The following is a 24,872-nucleotide window of genomic DNA, read 5'->3' on the forward strand; positions in this document are numbered from 1 at the left end:
AATCCAAATTATTCTCCTAAAGTCAGTTTCCCCCCTTGCTTGTAGAAGAATTATAATCTACATATGGTGGGTTATAGGAGTGTGAAGAAAGGACCCTGAATTTTGTTTTGTGTACATATCCTCCTAAATCCTACTTTCTGTCTTCTTCAGTTTTTATTTGGATATGTGTCATAGCTAAGCCTGGCCCTGGAGAAGAGTTGAGAAAATGTACCTCTCTCCCTGTTGTAGGCTAGCCCTGACTCAGTTTAGGAGTTCTAGTTTGGATTGGAACAAAATGTGCTAGCAGTGAACAAGAGGAAGTTTACTTAGCATATACCGGAAAGGATACTCAACAAGTATACAGCATTAGTCCAGTTGGATAGAGCTCCCCTGTCTCTGCATTTGCTGGGGCAGTTTGCTGGTGTCAAGACTGAGGAAGGAGCTTTGGAGTCCTGTTGAACTAATTCCTGGGCCTCCAGTAAACTATATCAGTGGCTAGAAATCCAGTTCCCTGGGCCAGTTAAGTCTCAAAGGTAGTTTTGATACTTTCTAAGACAAAGTAGCCTAGTCTGTGTGGGGTTAAGACCTAAAGAGAAACTAGCTCTGTCTGTGTGTCAGGAACCTTAGTAGATAATGCTCATACCACACTCCTCTTTTAGCATAGATAAGAGACTATGGAAATTCAATATTACATACGCTGTCAGGAATGGTTGATGTGAGGGTTGGTTTTGAAGAGCTACTTTTCTCTTTCTTTATAAATTTTTGTTGTAAGGGAATACTCTCTGATATATATGTGTGTGTGTGTGTGTGTGTGTGTGTGTGTGTGTGTGTGTGTGTGTGTGTGTGTGTATGGAAAAGAAGTTGATACCAAAGCAAGACACTAATAAAGATGAGCTTAAAAAATAGAGGTGTGCCACTGGTGATCTTTCCCCCTCTTCTCTCATTAGGAAGATTATTTCTTTGAAAAATGTTTTAGTGCCATGGAGATGGATGCATTAAATTCGTCTCATCCTGTGTCCACACCAGTGGAAAATCCTGCTGAGATACGGGAAATGTTTGATGAGGTTTCTTATGACAAGGTACCAAATTGATCTTGCTTCATAGCTTTGTATGTGTGGATTTGTGCGGAGATATTCGTCATGAAAATGTGTGCCACAGATGAGAGCTAAAGATGAATTGTCAACTTTACCTCATGAAGAGCTAATCAGCAGCATGTATCTAGCTCTTTTCATAAAGTACTTAAGGGATAAAAGAGAGATTATTTCATAATTGAGTTAGTATTTTCAGTGTTATTTTGGAAATGTTTCCAGGGTTGAGTTGTAGTTTACAAAATCCATAGAAACTCCACATTTCATATTAATGTAATTGCTAATTTTTGCTACTCTCCATAGCAGAATGTAAGTGTCTTGAGGGCAGGGACTATAATATTTGCATTCGAGCACAATGTGTTTCATGTAGCAGATGCCTAATAAATATGTTGATATGAACTGAGGTGAGACTTTTTTGTAGGGGAGGGAAGCAGAGGGTGCAGAGCCTAGTAGTGGTTGGCCTTGAGTTCATTCCTCCATACCAGGAATCAAGATTTGGTTGGTGAAATTTCTCTCCTTTGCCCCACCAAGAGAAATTAGAATGAATAGCAAGTTACTGAAGATATCACTAGACTAAATACCTAAGATAAATCATTTTCATGGAAAATGTGTTTAACCCATTGAACATAACCATTTAAGACTACTTTGCATTAGCATTTACAGTAGTGGTTTTAAACACTTTTCAGAAAAGACAGCTATGGCATGTACTCTTAAGATCAAACTTAGATGAGGTTTTTTTTTAAATTTTCTTGGCAGGGAGCTTGTATCTTGAATATGCTAATGGACTATCTTAATGCAGATGTATTCAAAGCTGGCATTGTACAATATCTCCAGAAATACAGTTATAAGAACACCAAAAATGAGGATTTGTGGAATAGTATGACAAATGTAAGTATCCTTGTTGAGAATGTTAATCGTTGTAAAAAGAACCATATGTTCTACAGAGAGAACAGTGATTTGTGTTTAAAAAAACCTTTTTTTTTTTATCAGATTTGTCCCACAGGTGACACACAAAAGACAGATGGATTTTGCTCAAGAAACCAACCTACATCTTCCCCTTTGGTAAGGATTTAGGGCTGTTCTTACATCTTTTCTTTTTTGCTTTTAGAAGAATAAGTCTATGTCAGGCTTCCTGAGCTAATTTCACCCACTGGTCTATCTCCAGGCAAGGATGAATGTAAATCAGAATTGAAAAATAATTTTTAATCTTTTTTTCTGAAAAGTTAAAGTAGATTCCATAACCTCCCTTAGAAATATATGTCATTCATTTGATTTACTTTAATTTCATTCTTTACAAAGGGATGACTGTCTAATAGCATCAGTTCTTAATGGGTCAGTACCATCGTCTCAGGGTGGCACAATGGATAGTGCGCTGGGCTTGGAACCAAGAATACTCGTCTTCTTGAATTCAAATCTGGCCTCAGACACTTACTAGCTGTGTTGACCCTGGACAAGTTACCTAACCCTGATTGCCCCAGTTTCTCATCTTTAAAATGTACTGGAGAAGGAAATGGAAAACCACCTCAGTATCTTTGCCAGGAAAATCCCACATGGAGTCATGGAGAATTGGACATGACTGACTGTGTTGTGTTGTGTTGTCCATGTTTTGTCCTCAAAAAGGACCAATGATGTCATGAGAGTTATGTCTTGACTTGCAAGTGAATTGGATTTAAGTAGAGCAGAATTGTGCAAAGTCTTGAACAACATCAACAAGAAAAACAACTACATGAGTAAATCTAATTTACTTGACTATTAAAATATATAGAAATCATAAATTTATTAATTTTTTTTAATCTTTAACATTCACTGTAAGACTTTGAGTTCTAAATTTTCCTCCCTTTTCTTCCCTCCCCCTCCCCAAGAAGGCATGCCATTTGATTTAGGCTATACATGTACAATCATATTAAACATATTTCCACATTAGTCATGTTGTGAAAGAAGAATCAGAACAAAAGGGAAAAAACATGAGAAAGACAAACAAAAACCAAAAAGAAAATAGTCTGCTTTGATCTGCATCCATGCGCCACAGTTCTTTCTCTGGATGTGAATAACATTTTCCATCATGAGTCTTTTGAAATTGTCTTAGATCATTTCTGAGAAGAGCCAAGTCTATCAAAATCGGTCATTACGCAGTGTTGCTTTCTTCTGTGTATTATGTCCTCCTGATTTTGCTCACTTCACTCAGCATCAGTTTATGCAAGACTTTCCAGGTTTTTCTCAAGTCTTTCTACTCATCATCTCTTATGAAACAATAGTATTCCACTACATTCATAGACCACAGCTTGTTCAGTCATTCCCCAACTGAAGGGCATCCCCTCAATTTCCAATTCTCTGCCAACACGAAAAGGGCTACTATAAATATTTTTGTACATGTATCATAAACTTTTAAGAGTTGCTTATATGGTATTCTCTGGTTATCTGAAGACTAAGTCCAGATTAGGCATTGCCAAAAAATTTTCTGTTGGGGGTTCCTGATTTTTTTCTACTCTTTTTCTCCCCCCTCCCCATTTCTTTAGTATATTCATGCAATGATTATGTTATCAATAATAATAACAATAATTCATATTTAAGCAGTTGAAGGTATCCTTCATCCATTCTCTCATTTGATCCTCACACCAGCCCTGATATAGGTAGGAGAAAAGTATCACTAAAACCATTATTATCTGTGAGTTAACCAAGGCTCAAAGAATACCCTGCTCAAAGTCACAAAGCTAGTCACTAGCAGAGAAAGACTGAATTGAGATGCCCTGACTCTAATTATAGAACCCTTTCCACCAGTCATCACCAGAATTCGCTAGTTTACAGGAACCTCTTTTTCAGTTGTGTGCTCTCTACTGAATAAAGATTCTTTGAAAGCTTTGTTAGCATTGAGAATATAACTCCTTGTGAACTTGGTATAGTTTAGAAATGTATGAAAACCACTGCTTATTTAAATAAATGATTTTGTTTTACTGTTGCTCTAAGAGAGACTGCAAATTGCAGACTCCCTATCACCTTCCACGTATTAATAGAATCATGTAGGCTTTGCAGACCTAACTGGTTTCTCTTTTTCATTGACCATGATCATCAGCCAGTGGTCGTCCCTTTTGGGCACCATTTAGTCTTCACTCATCTTTCTTTGGAGCTGAGTCCAAGAGAATGTTTTGTCTGTTTATAATTAAATAGCATTGGAGCCAGGAGGTTGTTGACGTAAAAGCCATGATGAACACGTGGACACTACAGAAAGGGTTTCCACTCATCACTGTCACCATGAGGGGAAAGAATGTCCATATAAAGCAAGAACTCTATAGGAAGGGAACCAGTCAACCTGAAGAAACTGGGTAATGGTTATTAAATGTAACTTATTTCATTGTTCATGTAATGTCCAAGTTGTCACATGATTTTTCACTTGACTTGAAAATGAAATTTCCCTCCCTCTAGTAATTTTTTATAGCTGACTATTTCCATTGCATTCTATGTGTTCTTTGCATTTAAGTGATCTGGGTTAAAGTGGTTGGTACTAACGTTAAGTGCTTGATAGAATGGAAGCAGACTGTCATTTCTTCTTTATATCCCCAGAGCCTAACCAAGTAAATAAGCTTACTAAATGCTTGTTGATTTGAACTGGATTGAGGATAACTTGAAGTCACTTGTATGAATTTAGTTTGGATCTGGGCAGTTGCCCTTAAATTATAATAGTCCATTTTGAGGAAATGAGAGCTCAAGAATGGGAAATTCACCACTGAGCACTGATCCAGGTTACTTCCTGATTCTCTGTGGAAAACTGGTCAAGTTTAAGAGCCTCTTTTTGTCAAACTAGCTCTACCTGGGATCTCCCTGGAAAAAAGATATTGCATTTTGGTTGACATTAGATAGATCCTTCCCCTTCTCCTCCTTCCTCTCTTTTTCTTTCACTATGTCTTTGGCTCTTTTTCTCTCTGGGTGTCTTTTTCTCAGCATGATAGCAAATGAATGGCCTATTTGCTTTGAATACTCTCTTTAGGTCAAGTTTTTTCTGGGATTGTTCAGCGTTAATGGATAGGACTTTCTGGTACCTCCACCATAAATATCAGGCAATTATTAATCCTTTACTATGTGGCAAGCATTGTGATAAACTCTGGGGAACTCTGAAAATGCTAGAGAATGGAATTTTGTGTTATTGCCTATAGCAGTTAACTATATTAATTCCTACTAAAATAACCAGCAGTCCCCTTTTTCTTGTAGGTACTTGTGGCATGTTCCACTGTCATACATTACCAGCAAATCAGACAAAGTTGAAAGATTTTTGCTAAGAACAAAAACAGGTAATTTATTATTGAAGTGAGTAAACTAATTTAATGAGAAATACTGGAAAAAATGTTTCTGAGGAGTTAAGTTTTCTTTTGTAAGATATAGTCTTCTTTTAATGATGTTTTTCTTTATAAGATTCACTTTAATCAGGTCTCTGACTTTCCACTTAAGGGGAGGAATTCAAAGTTAAAAACCATATATCTGAAAAAAAACATGAAGTTCCTGTCAGACAAGTCTTAAAAGCCTTGAGTGATGTAGTGATGGTAGTGGTAGGATTCCTAGTGGAAATGTCCAAAATCTTTGATCGCATTGCTATGTTGTAACTTTTTATTTGTATTCTGAGAACAGGTACATCTTCTTCATAGACCTCTTAAGTCTTGCAGCCTAGTAGATTAGAACCAGTGCCAGGTATTTTCCATTGAGCTGCTTTTACCTGGTTTTAAGAATAATGATCTATTGCAATTTCTGCAGTGTCAAACCCACTCTGGATTCCTTCCACATCCCCTTGCATCAGTTAAGATTGGTTCAATAGTGAAAGAAAATGGAACTATAATTTATTTTGCTCGCTGTAGATGTCCTCATCCTCCCAGAAGAGGTAGAATGGATCAAATTCAATGTGGGAATGTATGGCTACTACATTGTACATTATGAAGATGATGGATGGGAATCTTTGACTAACCTTTTGAAAGAAAAGCACATGACATTCAGCAGCAATGATCGGGCAAGTCTCATTAACAATGCATTTCAGCTTGTCAGGTAAGTAACATATACAACGCATGTCTCTATTTACTTTTGAAATTAAAATTAGTAGCTAGTTTGCTTGGAAAATGACTCCTCAAGGCACAAGGTACTTTGGGAATACCATATCTGCTCAAAATCATAGTTTATATTTCCCAGCAATATCATTATTTTATCATTATCCATCAGCTAGAGGAAATAGTTTGTTCAAAAGTAAAAGTCTTCAATGAACTAACATGGTAAAGAAAAATCACAGTAAAACATTTCCCCCATTAACCAGGCGCATAAATAAGCACGTTTTGTTGTGGAGAGATGGGACACACACAGAAACACATACAGGGAGGCACATCTTTAGGGAAGTTATGTGGCCAGAGCACAAATGTGGAAGGTCAGCTCATGCCTCCAACACTGCAGGACCATTGATGCCTTTTGACAATGTTATTGTTTTGCTACAGCTGGGCCTAAGTGTTTCTAGTGTCGTCCATGTGTAGTCTGTGCCAAACGTTTCTCTGAAGGATGAATTATCTCTGCTGAACAGTCAGAGGCTCAGTTCCACTATGATGTGATGGTGGTAGAGTTCCTCTCTGCTTCTAGCTTTCTCCTTCAGCTGCAGTCCTTAGCCAAAGGGCTATCTATTCCTCATGAGAAGAGCAGGCACGGGTATGCTCTTTTAAAGTCCTAATGCTTTCAACTCAACAGCCTTTAATACTTAGCCATTAGACTAGGAAGTCAACCAAAGCCTTTTTTCCCTCAAAGATTGGTCAGTTTCTCAGAGTCTTGACTAGAAGGGCCTGCTTATTTCCACAAAGTAATATTTTCCCTCCATATACCAGGTTCTTTAGAACTTAGAGAAGTCTAAATCTAACTAACTAGCTGGTATCTCCAGGCTCAAGTATGTTTTTTATTTATTTTAAGTTTTCAATATTCACTTCCTCAAGCTTTTGAGTTTTAAATTTTCTCTGCCTTCCCCCTTCCCAAGATGGCATGCAATATGATATAGGCTCTACGAGCACATTTATATTAAACAGATTTTCACATTTGTCATGTTGTAAAGAAGAATTAGAACCAATGGGAGGAACCATAAGGAAAAAGAAACAAAACAAAGCAAAACAAAAAAGAGCAAATTGTATGCTTTGATTTGCATTCAGACCCTATAGTTCTTTCTCTGGATGTAGATAGCATTTTCTATTATGAGTCTTTTGGAGTTGTCTTAGATCCTTGCATTGCTGAGAAGACCTAAGTCTGTCAAAGTCAGTCACTGCACAATGTGGCTGTTACTGTGTACAGTGTTCTCCTGGTTCTGCTCACTTCACTCAGCATCAGGTCATATAAGTCTTGACAGGTTTTTCTGAAGTCTGCCTGCTTATCATTTCTTATAGTACCATAGTATTCAATTACATTCCTACATCACAACATATATCCCCAATTGATGGGGCATCCCTTCAACTTTCAGTTCTTGGCCATCTCAAAAAGAGCTGCTATAAATATTTTTGTACATGTGGGCCTCTTTCCCATTTTTATGATCTCTTTGGGACACAGCCCTCGAAGTGGTATTGCTGGGACAAAGGGAATGTACAGTTTTATAGCACTCTCCGGAAGGGTTGGATCAGTTCACAACTCTACCAAGAATGTATTAGTGTTCCAATTTTCCCACATCTTCTCCAGCATTTATAATTTTCCTGTAAAGTCTGGTTTTTTTAATACCATTTCCTGGTCACTAGATCTCTCCCTTAAAGACTTCACTCTAACTTAGGGTTTACATGCTCTTTTTCTCCCTCTATTTGTCCCTGAGGGCTTGTGTTGTTGTTTAGTCCGTCACGTCTGACTCTTTGTGACTTCATGGACCATAACACCCCAGGCTCTTCTATCCTCTGCTATCTCTTGTGCTCTTATTTATTGCTTCCATGACACTATCTATCCATCTCATCCTTTGCCATTCCCTTCTCCTTTTGCCTTCAGTCTTTCCCATCATCAGTGTCTTTTCCAAATAAGTCCTGTCTTCTTATTATGCGGAAGTATTTAAGCTTCATTTTCAGCATTTGTCCTTCCAGTGAATGGTCTGAATTAATTTCTTTAAATATTCACTGATTTGACCTTCTTGTTTTCCAAGGGATTCTTAAAAGTCTTCTCTAGCACTACAATTTGAAAGTGTCAGTTATACAGTTCTTGGCTTTCTTTATAATCCAACTCTCAGAGACATACATTACTATTGAAAAACCATAGCTTCAACTATGTGGACTTTTATCAACAAGGTGATGTCTCTGCTTTTTAGCATGCTGTCCAGTTGCCATAGCTTTCTTCCCAAGGAGCAAGCATCTTTTAATTTCATGGCTGCAGTCATCATCTGCAGTAATCTTTGAACACAAGAACGTAAAATCTGACACTGCTTCCATTTCTTCTCCCTCTGTTTGCTAGGAAGTGATGGCACCAGATGCTTTGATTTTAGTTTTTTAATGTTTAGCTTCAAGCCAGCTTTTACACTCTCTTCCTTCTTCCTTATCAAGAGGCTTCTTTGAGGGCTAGACTATACTAATCAGTCTCTTTTTTCTAGTGACTGTTCTCCCAACAAACTTTCAGGGCCTTCAGGGTATGGGATTCCTCAGTTTTTCAAATTCTAAACCCCCTTCACCCTTCCATGTGGATGATGGGGGAAGCACAAAGTCAGAGTCAAGTCTGGGAGGCCAGGTTATCTTCTCCCAGTTTATCCGTATTCCTGCTTAAAATTTATATATATATATATATGCACACATACATACATGTATGTATATATACACATATTATATACAATACATAAAACATATATTTCAAAATACATATTTATATATTATATTTAAATATATTACATATTATATTATAATTGTGTTATAATATATTTAAATATATAATATAAATAAATATAAAAATAAATATTTTAATGTATTTAAATATAAATATATTTAAATATACTATATATTTACATAAAATATATATTTATAAAAAAACCAGATATATAAATATTACAAATATGTTATATATTTTAATTACATATATTTTATATAGATTTTAACCTGTCCTTTTGGGCTTGACTTTGTCTTTGTACCTCCCCCATCATTCACATGGAAGGCCAAAATGGTTTAGGAATACACATATGTGGGTATATCTAGGTATGTACACACACACACACACACACACACACACACACACACACACGCACACATGCCTTTTCAGGCTTTTGGCTCCCTTGCACTGTCTCTTTTAGGTGAGATTTCAAGGAAGCAGTCATACTTACCTTAAGCTAAATGCAGGTACTTAATGGCTATCCAAACCAAGTCTATGTACTTATCAAAGAAGGGCTGGGAAAAGGGAAGAAAGAAAGGATAAGGATTTATATAGCCCCTATTCTGTGCAGGCACTGTGCTAAGTGCTTTATAAATACCTCATTTACAATTCACCACAACCCTGGGAAATAGGAGCTGTTATTATCCCCACCTTACATATGAGGAAACTGAGGCAAATAGAGATAAGGTGAGTTGCCCAGGGTCACGTAGCTAAGAAGAATCAGATTTGCACTGAGGTCTTCCTGACTCTGACTGCTGTGCTACCTAACTGCTTCAGCTGGACCAGTGCCCTTCTTGTCAGCCAGCCATCCCAATTAGGCCTTAACCTGAATGGAGAGGAAATCAACTTTACTCTTTCTTGGTGGCCTGCAGATGCCAGTATTGTTATTGTTTAGTGGAGGCAGGCAAAAGGAGCCTTCAGTGTAGACTGAACCCCAGGTCCCTTTGAATACGCCAGTCATGAGTAGATGAAATAAGTCTACACACAGGCTTTGGAAGAACTCTGCTGGAGTCACAGGCTGCAGCATCCGTGGAATTACTCCAGCACTTTTTGTCTGTATGTGTATCTTCTTCCTTAGGTGAAGGGGTTTCATGACTGTAATTCAAATGTTTCATGATTAAATGAGGAGACATGAAGTGGTTTTTTTCCTAGTTCTTATAACAAAATGAGGTTGCTTATGCTTAACATGATGCCTATGATGCCTAATACAAAGTATTCATAGGAAAGAACAGACATTTTAATCTCTCTTGTTTGCACCTGAAGGTCAAAATGAAATACTGTCCACCAAATGCAGAATGCCATGCGATAAATACACAGGAGAAGATAGAGGGATGGACTTGGGAGGCAGAAAAAATTGGGTTCAAATCTTACTTCAAATACTAATTAGACGTTTGATCCTAGGCAAGTTACTTACCCATTCTGTGTGTCAGTTTCCTCATCTGTAAAAAGAAGGGTTTGGGTCCTTATTCTTTTTGGTTCCAATTTTTCACATTAGGTGTTGCCCCCAGTCCTAGGAGGCCAGGTCACTTATAGAATCTAACAGTTTGCTTTCATGTGGTAGTTTTGGAAGCCTACCATCTGAATTACAACTACCAGAAATAGACCAGGATCAGATCATCCCGAGGTGAGGGACAAAGTGAAGTCTAAAAATTGAATTATTTGCCTTTTTGCATTGTCTTAGTGCCTATATTCAAGAATGAGGGTTTTGTAACTTGCTCCAGTCTTTTGGGAAGGAAGAGGAGGATCCACTTACTTCCAAGGACACTTATTTTGAAAACAATTTTAGCTTTGGGGAGATCCAGGCCCACATCATGCTTTATATGTACACTTACCTGTTTACTGTCTCTGGGTTGGAATAGGGGTTTCTTTGAAAAGTCTTCCTAAGGAACTTGTTGAAATTCTTGAGTTCCTAATTTCTAACCTAAATTTCATAGATGGATAGGAGATGACATGTGCCCATTTTGTCTTAACTGTAAGCTAAAATGGAATAAATTGCACCTATGGAAATTTTCTTCAAAAAACAGATGTGCCAGATAGAAAAGATTTGGAAAAGAGTTGCATGGAAGAGCAGGGCCACAGACAGGCAGGGCAGTGTACTAGTTTTAGTACTAAATTTAGTACTAAATTTAGTATGCATCTAAGATTCACAATTTCACATATAGTTTTCTATTCTTCTTTGTACATTGAAATGCTCATGTTTGCTTTGTCAAGTTCACATTAAAGAAAACTTTTTAACTTTAAAAAAGAAAATGATGGACTGTTTTGAAGCAGCACACTGAATTCCTAGAATTTTTTATCAGTAATCATCTTCTCTTTTGTTCAGCATTGGAAAATTATCCATTGAAAAAGCTTTGGATTTAACCTTGTATCTGAAACATGAGACTGAAATTATGCCTGTGTTCCAAGGTTTGAATGAGCTAATTCCTTTTTATAAGTTAATGGAGAAAAGGGATATGGATGACGTAGAAACGCAATTTAAGGTAATGATCTGAAGTGGACTTATAGTTATATGGCTGTGGAATGCTTTTTTAAAGTTACAAAAATGTTTATTCTTACAAAGTTTGGAGAGTGTTTTGTAAACCAGAAGGCCCTCTATACATATGAGCTACTCTTGTCACCAGTCATAACCTAGTGTGCAAGACTTATGAGTCAAAATTAATTCTGTATCTTATCTGCCCCTACTAGAACATGCTCTGTGAAGGTAGTAGCTCTCATGCTTTTATATTTATATCCCCAGCATTTTATACAGTGCTTTGCACAGAGTAAGTGCTTAATAAAGCACTTAAAGTTCAGTTATTGATTGATAAAATCATTGATTTGACTGTTAGGAGCTCTAGGGTATATTTATGTTAAATAATAGATATGATCCTGCAAACATTTAAATCTGGTTCTCAGAGGTACATTAAATTTTTTTTATCCAATATCTTTATTTCATTGCATTTTTTAAAGTCTGAATTAATTTTCTGGTTGCTCTAGAACTAACATGCACCAGTTTTTTTCTCATCAGAGAAATGATTTATGACTGCCTCTTATTAAAATTATTCTTATTAAAATGTACACTATTTTAATAATTTTATTAGTTATTGAATTCAAGTGATAATGCCATCCTGATTTTTAGGCACCTTTAGAGGAGATAAATATTGAAATAACATTATTTTTTCCCATTGCTTTGGTAGTTAATATATCAACAAAAGAAATATGTGACATTGAAAAATAGGGATGAATGAAGCAACATAAAAATCTATAGCAGGGGTCATTGAACTGGAGTTTTTAACTTGTTTTTAAAAATTTTTGATAACATTTCAATATATTTAGTTTCCCTTGTAATCCTACATATTCATTGTGTTTAGGAATATTATTATGAGAAGGGGCCTTGAATCACAAAAGTGGTTTATTTGGCAATAAAAAAATAAGATTCTTAGACATAATAATGTTAATGCTTGGTGGCATAAAACACTGATGTTTTCCCTCACTGTGATCTCCCTAGGCTTTCCTCATCAGGTTGTTTAGAGACCTCATTGATAAACAGACATGGACAGATGATGGTTCAGTCTCACAGAGGATGCTGCGCAGCCAACTCCTTCTGCTTGCTTGTGTGCGCCAGTATCAACCTTGTGTTCAGAGGGCAGAAGACTTTTTCAGGAAATGGAAAGAATCCAATGGAAATTTTAGGTCTTTTGTCACAGAAATAACCTATTGATTCATACACCCCCCACTTTTGCTGGGCAAAAAGCTTATTTAAAACACACACACATACATACACACTCATATGTACTTTGCACCCTAAACGTAATCAAGCCTTCCTTTTTTCTTTGGCTGGAAGGTTTTATTTAGCTATCCTCTATTTCTTCAACGACCCAAATATGGCAAGTGGGAGCATCTTCAAATATCAGTTAAATATCTCACCCTTTGTCGCTCGTAAAGTAGTTATTAACAAATAGTTCCCTTCATGGAGACTCCTAGGAACTCTGAAAGGCAAGGAAATTTGCTTCTGGTGTTGGATCTTCTGGTCATGTCAGTCAAGATTATAGCCCAATATCTTCCCATAGTTTTGTTTTTGGACTGGACGTATGATTTCATTGATATAGGGAATACCCCTAGAGGATGTTCCCTCTACCTATCCTTCAACTTAACAACTTTCAGAGTTGCCAGGGTCTTGAGCAGTTAAGGGACATGCTCAAACTACCTCCTTAAGGCATTGATCTCTAAAGTTTTTTGACTGTGCTCTCTTATTGATAAAAAATATGTGGAACATGTGCCCCCAATATCTATATCTCTCTATATATCTATATTTACTTATACATTACATATATGAACTACTAATAAAACTTAAAATAGAAAGTTTTAAAGAGGATGAGATGAAGATGAAATATTTGGTTGTAGAGGTATTAGTAAGTCACTGGTTTTTATTGAGTGTAGTGACAAGGGAATTTTCCTAAAATTTTCCCTTTGACAGCTGTGTAGAGGGTAGATTTAAGTGATAAGAGATAGAAGGCAGGGGAACCAGTTAGGCAATTATTGCAATAATACAGACAAAGTGATGAGGGTAGCTATGTGAGTAGAGAGAAGGGGACAGATGCTAGAGATGTGGAGGTAGACCTGAAGAGATCTGGCAATTGATTGGCTATGTGAGGTCCCTGGAAGGATGGTGGTACCCTGGACAGTAATAGAAGACAGATGGTATTGGGAGGAAAGATAATGTAATGATATCCATGATGCAGCTCATAGTTCTTCCAAGCCTGTTTATCCTGTGTTATTATTTAGTTTGTCCAGTCTGGGAAGTGTCTATTATGGGCTATCTAGGAGCACAGGGTAAGGTTGTAATCTTTTAAATGGTACCAGTACAGCTGCTGCCATGTATTTCCCAGACCCTTGTGTGGGCTCAGAAGAGGGGAAGTAGTGAGTTTGCAGATCACAGGTAGGCAGCAGAGTAGGCATTGTTGGGGAACTAAGGGGGTGGATGGGTTATTTTGGAGACAGACCCTCCAAGTGGCTATTTCAAAAATGTGCCTATCTTCCCACCCTCCAGTTGTATGACAACACACTCCTTGGGGTCAGTGGATTGCCCTGCTCATGAGTGAGACCATGATACTCACTTTGGAGACTGCAGCTCCAAGTCTCTGTTCTGTTTTACCTGATCTAAGCATTATATTGCGATCTTAACTCATATCCTTACTTTTGCCTGAAACAATATAACCTATAGAACTGTATTTTTCCTCAATATCTTAATTACCCTGAGGAATTAGGGAGACATACTGTCTCCATATAACTTTTGGTCACAGGATTATAGTATTAAGAAACGACTGAGAAGAGATTGTTTAAGCTATTTAAAATTCTTTGGCATCTTTTGAAAGCCATGAATTGGTAAAAGACAAAAATTCATTATATTTGACCATTAAATACCTATTGGTCACTTGATCTACAAGGCACTGTGTTTGGGCATGCATCTCTAGAACACACATCAGAAAAAAACCAACCAAATACTACAATGGGAAAATTTCATCATCACATAATTTGTCATTATTATACATTATGCATTTAAACCTGATTAAATCTAATACTCTTACAAACTGTCTTCTCTTTTTGCAGCTTACCAAGTGATGTGACCTCTGCAGTGTTTGCTATTGGGGCACGGACCACAGAAGGCTGGGAATATCTCTTTGAGAAGTATCAGTTGTCTTTGTCCACTACCGAGAAACGCAAAATTGAACTTGCCCTCTGTTTTAGCCATAATAAAGAGAAGCTTCTATGGTGAGCAATCTGCCCATTTTTGAAATGATAAAGGGGATTAAATTAGATAAGGTTATGTTGTCACAGCTTGGGTACTGCTGGCTTATTCAGCAGTAGAGAGCCATGCACACATTGTGCTTTTATGACAAATCCTTCAATGTGAAATGGAAAATATAACGAATAATTTCAGAGACGTTCGACAGCAAGATTTAATATGTGTGTTTATCTTTAAGCACCCTCAAAGCAGCAAAACATTATGATTCACCCATCTTTATTTTGGTCCCCCGGCCTCAAATACTTCCCCATTCTAGTCCATCTTCCACTCAACACCAAATTGATCTTCCTAAAGCACACGTCTGACCATGTCACTTCCACTCCCACTATTCAGTCAACTCCAGCGACTCCCTGTTGCTTCCAGTATCAAAGAAAAAAAATTTTCTTTGCCTTTGAAGCTTGTCTGTATCCCTCCTTCCTACCTTTCCTGTCTTCTTAAATCTTATATCCCCCACATAACCATTGATCACGGTACATGGACTTCTTTATCGTTCATTGAACATAACCATCTCTCAGTTCTGAGCATTTTCACTGGCTTCTCCCTTCAAAAGCCTGAAACTCTCCCTCCTCATCGCCACTTCTTGGCTTCCTTGAAGTCTTAGCTCAAGTTTTGCTTTCTGTGATAGGCTTTTCCCAATCTACCTTAATGTAGTCTCCCTTCTGTGGATTATTACCAACTTAACTCTTTATGTGTCTTGTTTGTACATTATTGATTATATTTGTTGTCTCCCTGATTAGACAATAAGCTTTGTGAGGCCAGGGAATGTCTCTGCCTTTCCATCCCCAGTGCTATTAGGAATGTAGACATTTTTCTGATGGCATGGTCTTCTTCGGCAACAAAGGACAAACACAACAACAGGGAATGCAGATGTTTAATAAATGCTAGTTGGCTACTTGGGGCCATCCCTTGAGTAACTACGTAAAAATACCTATTCACTGAATGGGTGTAACCTCACTCAGAGTGAGAACCTGAAAAGACCTTAGCCTAAAAGGGCCAGGGCCTCCTATTCCATCCTGGGCCATCTGTAGTCATCCTGATGAATATCCAGTCACTGGACCCAGAAGGCTCTGGAGGAGAAAGTGAGGCTGGTGACTTTGCTCAGCCCTCCCTCACTCAAATCAAAGTCAACTGTAAATCATGTCATCATCTCCCTGATGTCTCGTTCCTCTTTGGGAACGAAGGACTAACACACAACGTTGACTAACTAATGTCACTGGATACGTATCTCTCCCTCTTCCTTGTGTTTCTGATAACTGATGATGCATTGTGGAGATTAGGCATCAGGGACATGGATTTAACATCCACTTGTGTACCCTTTATGACTTAATAGTGCGAGGTTTATTCTTCAGACTGTTTCATGGATGTCAGTCATAGCTGTTTCATAACTAAATCACCACTTATGTTTATTCGCATTCTTTTTTAGGTTACTGGAGCAGAGTTTCCAGGGGAATATAATAAAAACTCAGGAGTTTCCAAGTATTCTTGGTTATGTTGCCAGAAACCCAAAGGGTCATCTCTTGGCTTGGCAATTTCTGAAGGAAAATTGGAGTAGAATTATACAGAAGTAAGTAGCCCTGCCATCATTTGTACATTTCTTACCTTTGTTTTCAGCTTCTTAATTTCAAAATATCATCAATATTAGAGAGGTCTGGGTTGGAGAAAAGAAGGGATTAAATGATCATTGAAAAATCTCTGAGAAGCTCACTGATGTGGACTTCAGGTTCCTCCGTCTCTGGCCCTGCAATTTCATTCTCTCTCCCCAACCAATGTTAATCCAATGCATCACTCAGTCCAATTCTATTGCCACTGAGCCCACACTGATCTCTCCTTTTTCTGAGCTTTCCCAGCAAACACTGTGCCTACCACTTCCTTTTATACTTAATCACAGATTGCCTGGTTTGGTCACTCAGTCGCTTCATACACATCTTATGTCTCCAAATGGATTTTAAGTTCCTGAAGGCAGGAATCATGTTTTATATTTCTTTTTACTTTTTTTTCCAGGTTGAGCATTGTGCTCTGATTGGGCTAGCAATTCAACAAAGTGTTTGGTAAATGAAAATTTCTAAGGATATTTTGTTTATTTTCATTTCTAGGTTTGAACTTGGCTCAAATTCTCTATCCCACATGGTGATGTTAACTACAAATCAGTACTCTACAAGAGAACGACTTGAAGAGGTAATATTACCCTAACTAAACTTCTTGTATCATAAATTATGTACTAAAACAAGGTAGATTAAAGCACCTAAGGAATTAGATATAGGGGAGATTGCAGTTGTTATAGTCACTTTGACATTGCCATATCAAAGACAACCCTCCTTCTACCCACACCCATGACTGTAGATGTGCATTTAGGAAGTGGAAGCTTTTGGCTTATAGCGAACTTCTAGTCCAGGGATAGGGAACCTGCAGTAGGTTCCCTGCACCATCTAGTCCAATCCCTTCAGCTACCAGATCAAGTAACTGAGGCTCAGAGAGGATGTGACTTAGTTATATAACTAGATAGTAGCTAGGTCAGGATCTAGGTTTCTTGACTTTCAGGCCATTGCTTTTCCCATTGTATCCTGTTATGCACCCTATTCCTCAGGGTGTTATAATGCATTATAATGCCAACATATAAAGCCTGTGTTTGTATGAATAAAACTTATTTGGAAAAAAAATTTAAAGAGACAATGCGTGTGTGTGTGTGTGTGTGTGTGTGTGTGTGTGTGTGTGAGAGAGAGAGAGAGAGAGAGAGAGAGAGAGAGAGAGAGAGAGAGAGAGAGAGAGAGAGAGAGGGAGAGGGAGAGGGAGAGGGAGAGGGAGAGGGAGAGGGAGAGGGAGAGGGAGAGGGAGAGGGAGAGGGAGAGAAAATGCTATCGATATAGCAAGTAAGCATACTCTTGATTAAACTAGAACAATGCACTGGTAAATGATGAGTTTTCAAGTCTGACTGAGCAATAAGCTCATGGACCAGCATAAAAAAAATGACCTCAAGAAGTAGCCTAAGTTCAAGTTCAAATGTATATCATTTCATCTACATACATGGTTCTCATATGAAACTTTGGCTAATGTTGGAGTTTTATCTTATGTACTTTTTTCTTTGATGATCAGCTAGACCTCAGTAGCCTCATCTGTAAAAAAAGAAAAGAGAATGGTTTGGACTAGATGATCTCTGAGGTTTCTTTCAGCTCTAAAAAAATGAATTTATGTTTAATGTAAAATTTAAAAAAGGAAAAAGACACTATTTTCATTTTTCCTCAAAAGGTGAAAGAGTTCTTCAGCTCTCTGAAAGAAAATGGTTCCCAGCTTCGCTGTATCCAGCAAACACTTGAAACGATTGAAGAAAACATACGTTGGATGAATCAGAATTATGAGAAAATCAGAGTGTGGTTACAGAAAAGCACCAGCTCATTGTAATTTTTCATATCTTGCTAGGTTCCCATGATCTACTGTAATTACCAGATTTTGTGATAAGGCTGAATTTATTAAGAAAAAAACTTTTTTGCTACAAGGTGGACATATTTTTAACATCTAAAAAAGATGGTTTCTAGCTCAACACCATTCATTTTTCTAGCTCCATGACTAGCTATTCATTTCTCAAAGCAGGATTATTGATATAGATATTTACAGGTGCCAATTCAGCATAAGCCATGTACCAAAACGTAAAGGATTCTTGGGTGTTTTTCATCTGAATCCAGAACTTATTGCTCCCTTCTTTGTGTTAAGACCAGTTTCCTTATCAGTGAAAAAAGACAACTTGCATGATAACTACCTCACAAGGTTTTAAGAAAGATCTTTTTAAACCTCACATAGCTAGATAAATATGAATATGTATGAAACATGTCTTTCATAATTTTTTTCTCCTCCAGGAAGGAAGATAAGAGGAATGTCATGTTGATTATGTAGAACAAATATGCTCCAAGATTAGAATCTGAATCTACTGTTAAAAAAAGTTAAGAGTTCCTATTAAGGCTTAGGACAGGGGTTCTTCCCTGGGGTGTGTGGACCCCCAGGGGTGAGGTCCTTAAAGTTAGATGGGAAAAATTACATTTTTATTTCAATATAATTGGTTTCCTTTGTAATCCTTGTATATGTGCTGTTTATGGATTTTAAAATATTCTGAGAAGAGGTCAGTGGTACAAAAGGGTCTAAGAAGCAAAAACATTTAGCTAAGATCAAGCTGGAGAGATATTGCTTGGTGCTAAGGTGGTAGGAAGGGAGAAGCATGAATTGATTAATTTGGTCTGACCATGAATGTTGAAGCACTTAGGAAATTTTAATGCCAATGAAGAACAAGTCATAGAGTATTTATCGTACTATCATCGGCACTAAAATGTTAAAATCCTGCAGGATGACTGAAACTGCCTAACAAACGAGTCTAAAGGACAACCATCTGCCTTTGTAGTTTACACGAATTAAAAAAGATACCTAAGATTTCATATTAGAAGATACTAGGCTGCTTAATATTTTGGAGTAATGCTATTTCCGTGGAGAAAGTACTTGAAATGTAGTGACTTAAAATGAGTACCACTGATACTTTTCTAGATAATGTTTTATAAAGTTGAATTTTCTGTTATTTGACAAATGTAATTTAATGAACATCAGTCATACTTTTCAGTTTTTTCTTATTAAAAAAACAACCAAAACTAATGAAAGTAATTTTAATGGAAAGTTTGTTGTTTTAAGTAAAATGGGATCCATTTGTATATTCTGTTGAAACATGGTGATTTTTTTAATGTTGGACATTAGCTTTTAACTACTTGTGGAAGTCTTATTTTAAACTGATACGTCATCCTCACATCAAAGTACTTAACTTTTTTTTTTCAGAAATGAATGATCATCTCTGGGCTTCTTTGCCCCAGCGCACATAACAACAACCACCTTCTTTCTCAAACTGCTACGGGGTGTGTTCTGAACCTATAATCTATTAAGCTTCGCTACCAGGATGTATACAAGTGCAGATGTGGTACCCATTTAATGGGGCTTATCCTCCGTCAGAAGCAGGGCTTTGGTGGTTGTCATCTTTTGTTTTTAAAAGTTCCTTGATTTCTTCATGGAAGTCAATGTCACAGAGGTTTGTCTTTACAGATGAAATTTGTAAGTGTGATGTTTGGAGATATTACACTCTAGGAAAAACATAGTTTATCAAATTTGGTCTATGTGATATAAGCCTAACATCTGTTCCTGTCATTATCAGGAATTCAGAATTTTAAGGATCAGATGAGTTAATTGTTAATATCAGCTGTATGTTCAGTGCCATGTCCATAAACTCATTTACCTTCAAAACATTTTATTAGCCATTCACACCTCCAGAACAGTGGTTCTCAGACTTTTTGCAATGGTACAATCTTAAACAAAACTTTGGAAAAGCCCATGTAGGAAAGCCTTCTAAAATTATTTTTAATGCTCAATATCCAAACACAACCCAACCCTCCACCTCAGGGTGCTTCACACTTCCTTGAAGTGAAACATTGTTCTAAAACTCAGAGCTTGACTCAGATTGTTGTAGGGAGATGAAACACGAAGTTTCATGGTTTGTTTTTTAAGCAGCAAAATTAGTTTTGTCCTTCCTTGGCAAACTTAATTTCCTTAAAGTCTGTACAGTGCAAAGACTAACATTTTAATATTGCTTTTAAAAATTATATTCAAGTCTTATATAATGAACAGACACCTGCATTCATTTCCAATGACATGCAGAACTAAATACAAAAACAAAAAATGAATTGCTGAAGGCACAATTGCATTCCAAGAACTTATTTCTATCCGTGACATTAGCTGTGAGTCCGTTCTTGCCACAGGGCAGCAGGAATTGGCCACATTCTGTTCTGGTAATGATCTTCCAACCTGAGCCTCAGTATGCTTTATGGATGCAAGCCAGGGAAAGCTGGCCTTCTGGGAAAAGGGGAGAAGGACTAAGGAGAAAAAAGTCACATGATGCATTTTGCTCCCTGCTCGTAGAAAAGGTACTATCCAGGGTTTTGGTTTTTTTTGTTCTTTTATTATCAGCAGCCATGGTGGAGATGTGTGCATCTAACACAATATTCCATACGTGACCTATAAATTCTTATTAGTCATTCACCCAAGGAAATGTCTGGTACTGCTAAAAGACAAGGGGCAAAGGGTAACCAGCAATCAGAACACTCCAGAACATTGAAAGCTTTTCCCAAATGTTTTAAAAAAATATTGGAAACCAGAAGAAACCTACTAGAATTAACAGGCACTGTGTGTAGAATATGTGCAAAAGTTTGCAGACCTTTTTTGGTTGCTGTACATAACTTTTTATGAAATATATTTCTTAAAAATATAAAGCATCCTTTCCCTCCCAAATGAAGAAAATTAAAAAAAAAAGTTTATCAATGCTTAGTACAATAATACAGGCAACCAAGACATATTCCAGTCATTTCCTGGAAAAGAACATGAAACTAAAATTTTCAGAATGTCAAAAGACTCCACAAATACCCCTGTACAAAAGCCACCCTGAATAATTGCTTTCTTCTGCAAGAGCCTTTGATTTGCTTAGAGTCACCATCCACCATCTGAATGAAGATTTTCTAACATGTGTGGATAGCCTAAAAAGAAGTCAGATAAAAGAAAATCAGTGAAACATCTGATGCAGAAATTCCCCTTGACCCCCCAAGTACCATAAATGTACTATCGACCAAGAGTAATGGATGGTACAGAATAAGAAAAAAAACTGTCTAATAAAGTTATTCATATGCTGGGATAGATAATGAAAGGCAAGCAATTAAAAAAACTGGCCACATCTCAGAAAAATCATGAAGAAACTAATTAGTTTGCCCAAAGGATTTGACTCATAAAAATTTTATTTGATTTGCGAGATTTTCAACAGTTCTGAACACGTTACTATCCTCCAACTATCACTTCCTTCAGTTGCTCTCTACAGCATAGCCATTCTGTCCTCATCCACTTTTCTCTCCCATCCTGCTGCCTCATTCCCCTCCAATCAATAAAAATAAATAAATCAAAATGGGATACGGAGAATCTGGTAACTTGTAGGTTGGTACCTGATTTTCATCAGGCTAATCCTAGTTTCTTACGTAGATCACAGACACCTTGACAAGGACTGTATATGCATTTTAATGGGTAGGATACATATTTGTCCATCTGAGATAGTTTAGCTATCCTAAGGCAAGACTTTTGCAAGATGAGATTCCTTCACGTCTTCTGATTTTAACCTAACTCCATATAGCTATCATGAGAATCCATTATTTATTTCTCAAATTTTAAAAGTATTTTGATCAGTCGTTTAAGTTATGTTAGACTCTTCGTGACTCCATTTGGGGTTTCCTTGGCAAAGACACTGGAGTGGGATTTGCCATTTCCTTCTCCAGCTCATTTTACAGATAAGGAAACTGAGGCAAACAGGGTGAAGTGACTTGGCCAGAGCTAGTAAGCGTCTGAGGCCAGATTTGAACTCAGGAAGATAAGTCTTCCTGATTCTGGACCCAGCACTCTATCCACTGTGCATAAAAATTTAAAAGTAGCCAAATCTTCCTACTTCTCCAGTGCTCCTTCTTTGAACTCCCCATCCCTACTGTTATATTTTTCCTTTTTTAAAATTAGTTCAGACCTGTGATTTCATCATCTTACTCTGTCCCCTAAAACAGAATGGTAATTCATCTGCAACTAAGAGATTTGCCTGAGATATTAAATTACATATTCAGAGTAACCCAAGTACTATACGTAAGGCTCTAGACTTGAATCCAGGTCTTTTTAACCCTGAGACTGGCCTACTTTCCACTATACCACAAAGTTGCCCAATATCTATATCTTGGGATCATGTAATTTTAAGTTGTGATATGCCATCCATTTCCCTATTTCTTCTGGTTGGAATAATACTCTTCCATTTGCTCATCACCATTTAGATTTTGAAAATTCAAGTATACCAAGTTTCTACTTGCAGATTTTAGTTTTCTTAAATAGTGCATGAGGGGAGATTTTAATGTGTCCCATTTATAAGATTAATGTATTTACATATTCTAATAACAGAGTTCTTCTATTATGCAGTGCTTTGCAGAGAGTGACTGATCAGGATATAAATTACTGAATGTGTATTTCATGCAAAGGGTACCCAAAGATGAATTAAGTATGTCAGGTGGTCATTTTCAGGTGCAGTTAGAAAATGTGGCTTGTACTTGGTTACAGTTGTGTTCATTTAAAAGAAATTCTCCCAAATCTTACCCAGTAGTCCAAACTTTTAACTTGTCTTTTCTCCATTGGCTTTTGACTTGGAAGATTTCTCTTTTGTCTGAAAGGAAAGCAAAATTATCAATGGGAATTCTCCCTTTTCTGTATTAAAAATAACAAACTGAATTCAAAGAAAGCCTGTAGAAGAATAGGTCTCTTGGTAGTTCACACTTGGGGAGAAATGGCTAAAGGTACCATGTAACCTGGTTAATATCTGTTTGTCTATCTAATCTATAAAACTGCCATGTGTGCCTCCCCACTGAATCAATTCCCTCATCAGACAGAATCATACCTTTAATTTTTAAAGGGAAAGGTGGGATCACACTTTTTTTTGTTGCAACATATGATTTGAAATATAATAAGAAACTAAATGCTAAATCTTCCCGGGAGATAATTTATATTTAGCTGTCCTCCATTTCTCTCATCTCTTGGGATATTTCATTGGATATAAACAAATTACAAGTACATGGAGGTATCTGACTTACTGTAAAGCAATTCGGAAATTCCTAGAACAGTTGTTTTTTGTTTTTTTTTTTGAAGAAACCACATGCCACTATTCCCAAAACTGATAGCTTTTGTCTCATCATGGTATGTTGATTCAGCCATTCCGAACTAAAGAAATGTCAGAGAACTTAGAATTCATTTTATACAACTTTCCTGAATGCTTTTGGTGAGAGGCAGTTCATTATTCCTCCCATCTGTGGGTAGCTCTAATTATCTTATTTTGAGTTGAAATGTTCTTCCCTTCTCAATCTCTATCCAGCAGTCATTCTGTCCTCTGAAGCTACAGAAACAAAGCCTACTTACTCCTCCCATAAGAAAGCCCTTCAGGTTATCTGAAGATAAGTCCACAGAAGTATCATGACCTACTTTGTCAAAGGTCTCATGGAATAAAAACTATCTTCAGTAGTCTCTTAATTTTTCATTCTAGTAACCCCTATCAAAAACAAGGCTCCAAAAAGTTATTTTCAGGGATCCCATCATGAGACCCCAACATAAACAGGATCTATTGGGCACTTCAGTTATTTTTCTCTTAGACCTAAGTCCACTATCACACAAAATGTTCAGTAAAAAAAAAAAAAAGTAATTTTCAAAAGGCAACTATTAAGGAGTTAAGGAGGGATCATTTATAGCTCTAAAGCATCAAGTCACTTTTCTTTGGAAATTCACTTCAAAAATAAATTTCTTGACAAGAGGGAAATTTATCTACCATTAATAGACAGATCACTAATCTTTTAAGTGGCAAAAAAGATAAGCAGCTACTTCAGGGCCTTAATTGTTAGACCAGTCCTTGTGTTTATTTATTACCTTGGATTTTCCACCATTCTTAGCAGGTTTGGTGCTGGAAACTTCCTTTTCATCTTTTTTCTAGAGGAAAAAAAAAGTAAACTTTATTTAGTCATCATTATTATTATAAGTCTAAGAAATAATGACTGTCCCTCAGTCAAATTAATTCAGATTATTCTGTTCTGCAATGTGATAAATCCTATTTTCATTACACATAGGGAACTAATTTAATATCTTTGGATATCATTCTTTTAAACCTTATATGGAGTTTCTTTAATAAAGGAGGTTCAATTTAGGCAGAAAATTTTGGGAAATGTTGTTAGGTGGGCCACAATGTTTAAAATCATGACTATCTAGGACTAATGCTCATCAAAACAGGGATAATCTTATATTTAGACTGATTTTTATGTGTTAGTATGGAAAAAGAAATTATGGGGATTATGGCATTAAGAAAAAAAAAATCAGTTACAACAACCAGAGAACTAGGATGGATTCTAAAGAAAGAAATACAACGTACAAACATTCAAATGGAGAAAACAGTATTACGAGGAGTTTCCTGGGGTGAGATGAACAGAACGCAGTAGTGGCTGAACAATTAAGTCTCCCATATTTAGGAAGCATTAGAAGTTCTGTGACTGACAGCTACACTTAGTAACAGCCAGATGGGGAGGGGGAGTGGAGAAGGTAATAAATTGATATCTAGTGTGTTCGTTCTGAAAACA

At 36.9% G+C, this 24,872-nt stretch overlaps 2 protein-coding genes across 10 annotated transcripts in view; one reads left to right on the plus strand and one right to left on the minus strand.

Annotated features, from left to right (window-relative positions):
• Positions 1 to 19,361, plus strand: part of ERAP1 (endoplasmic reticulum aminopeptidase 1) — a 41,415-nt gene extending 22,054 nt beyond the window's left edge. Inside the window, exons 8-19 of the mRNA XM_072606054.1 lie at positions 927 to 1,058; positions 1,824 to 1,955; positions 2,058 to 2,129; positions 4,233 to 4,387; positions 5,271 to 5,350; positions 5,909 to 6,092; positions 11,215 to 11,371; positions 12,379 to 12,563; positions 14,481 to 14,642; positions 16,100 to 16,240; positions 16,770 to 16,851; positions 17,920 to 19,361. Coding sequence (XP_072462155.1) covers positions 927 to 1,058; positions 1,824 to 1,955; positions 2,058 to 2,129; positions 4,233 to 4,387; positions 5,271 to 5,350; positions 5,909 to 6,092; positions 11,215 to 11,371; positions 12,379 to 12,563; positions 14,481 to 14,642; positions 16,100 to 16,240; positions 16,770 to 16,851; positions 17,920 to 18,072 — 1,635 coding nt within the window. The 3' untranslated portion in view covers positions 18,073 to 19,361. The remainder of the gene's footprint in view (positions 1 to 926; positions 1,059 to 1,823; positions 1,956 to 2,057; positions 2,130 to 4,232; positions 4,388 to 5,270; positions 5,351 to 5,908; positions 6,093 to 11,214; positions 11,372 to 12,378; positions 12,564 to 14,480; positions 14,643 to 16,099; positions 16,241 to 16,769; positions 16,852 to 17,919) is intronic.
• Positions 19,362 to 19,928: 567 nt separating this feature from the next.
• The window catches only part of CAST (calpastatin), a 137,939-nt gene continuing 132,995 nt past the window's right edge, over positions 19,929 to 24,872 (minus strand). For all 9 annotated transcript variants that reach the window (XM_072606060.1, XM_072606057.1, XM_072606058.1 and 6 more), the window contains 3 exons: positions 24,172 to 24,231; positions 22,858 to 22,924; positions 19,929 to 21,224 (listed from right to left, as the gene is read on the minus strand). In XM_072606060.1, coding sequence (XP_072462161.1) covers positions 22,874 to 22,924; positions 24,172 to 24,231 — 111 coding nt within the window. In that variant the 3' untranslated portion in view covers positions 19,929 to 21,224; positions 22,858 to 22,873. The remainder of the gene's footprint in view (positions 21,225 to 22,857; positions 22,925 to 24,171; positions 24,232 to 24,872) is intronic.

Source organism: Notamacropus eugenii, chromosome 4 (assembly GCF_028372415.1).
Source record: "Notamacropus eugenii isolate mMacEug1 chromosome 4, mMacEug1.pri_v2, whole genome shotgun sequence".
NCBI lineage: Eukaryota > Metazoa > Chordata > Mammalia > Diprotodontia > Macropodidae > Notamacropus > Notamacropus eugenii.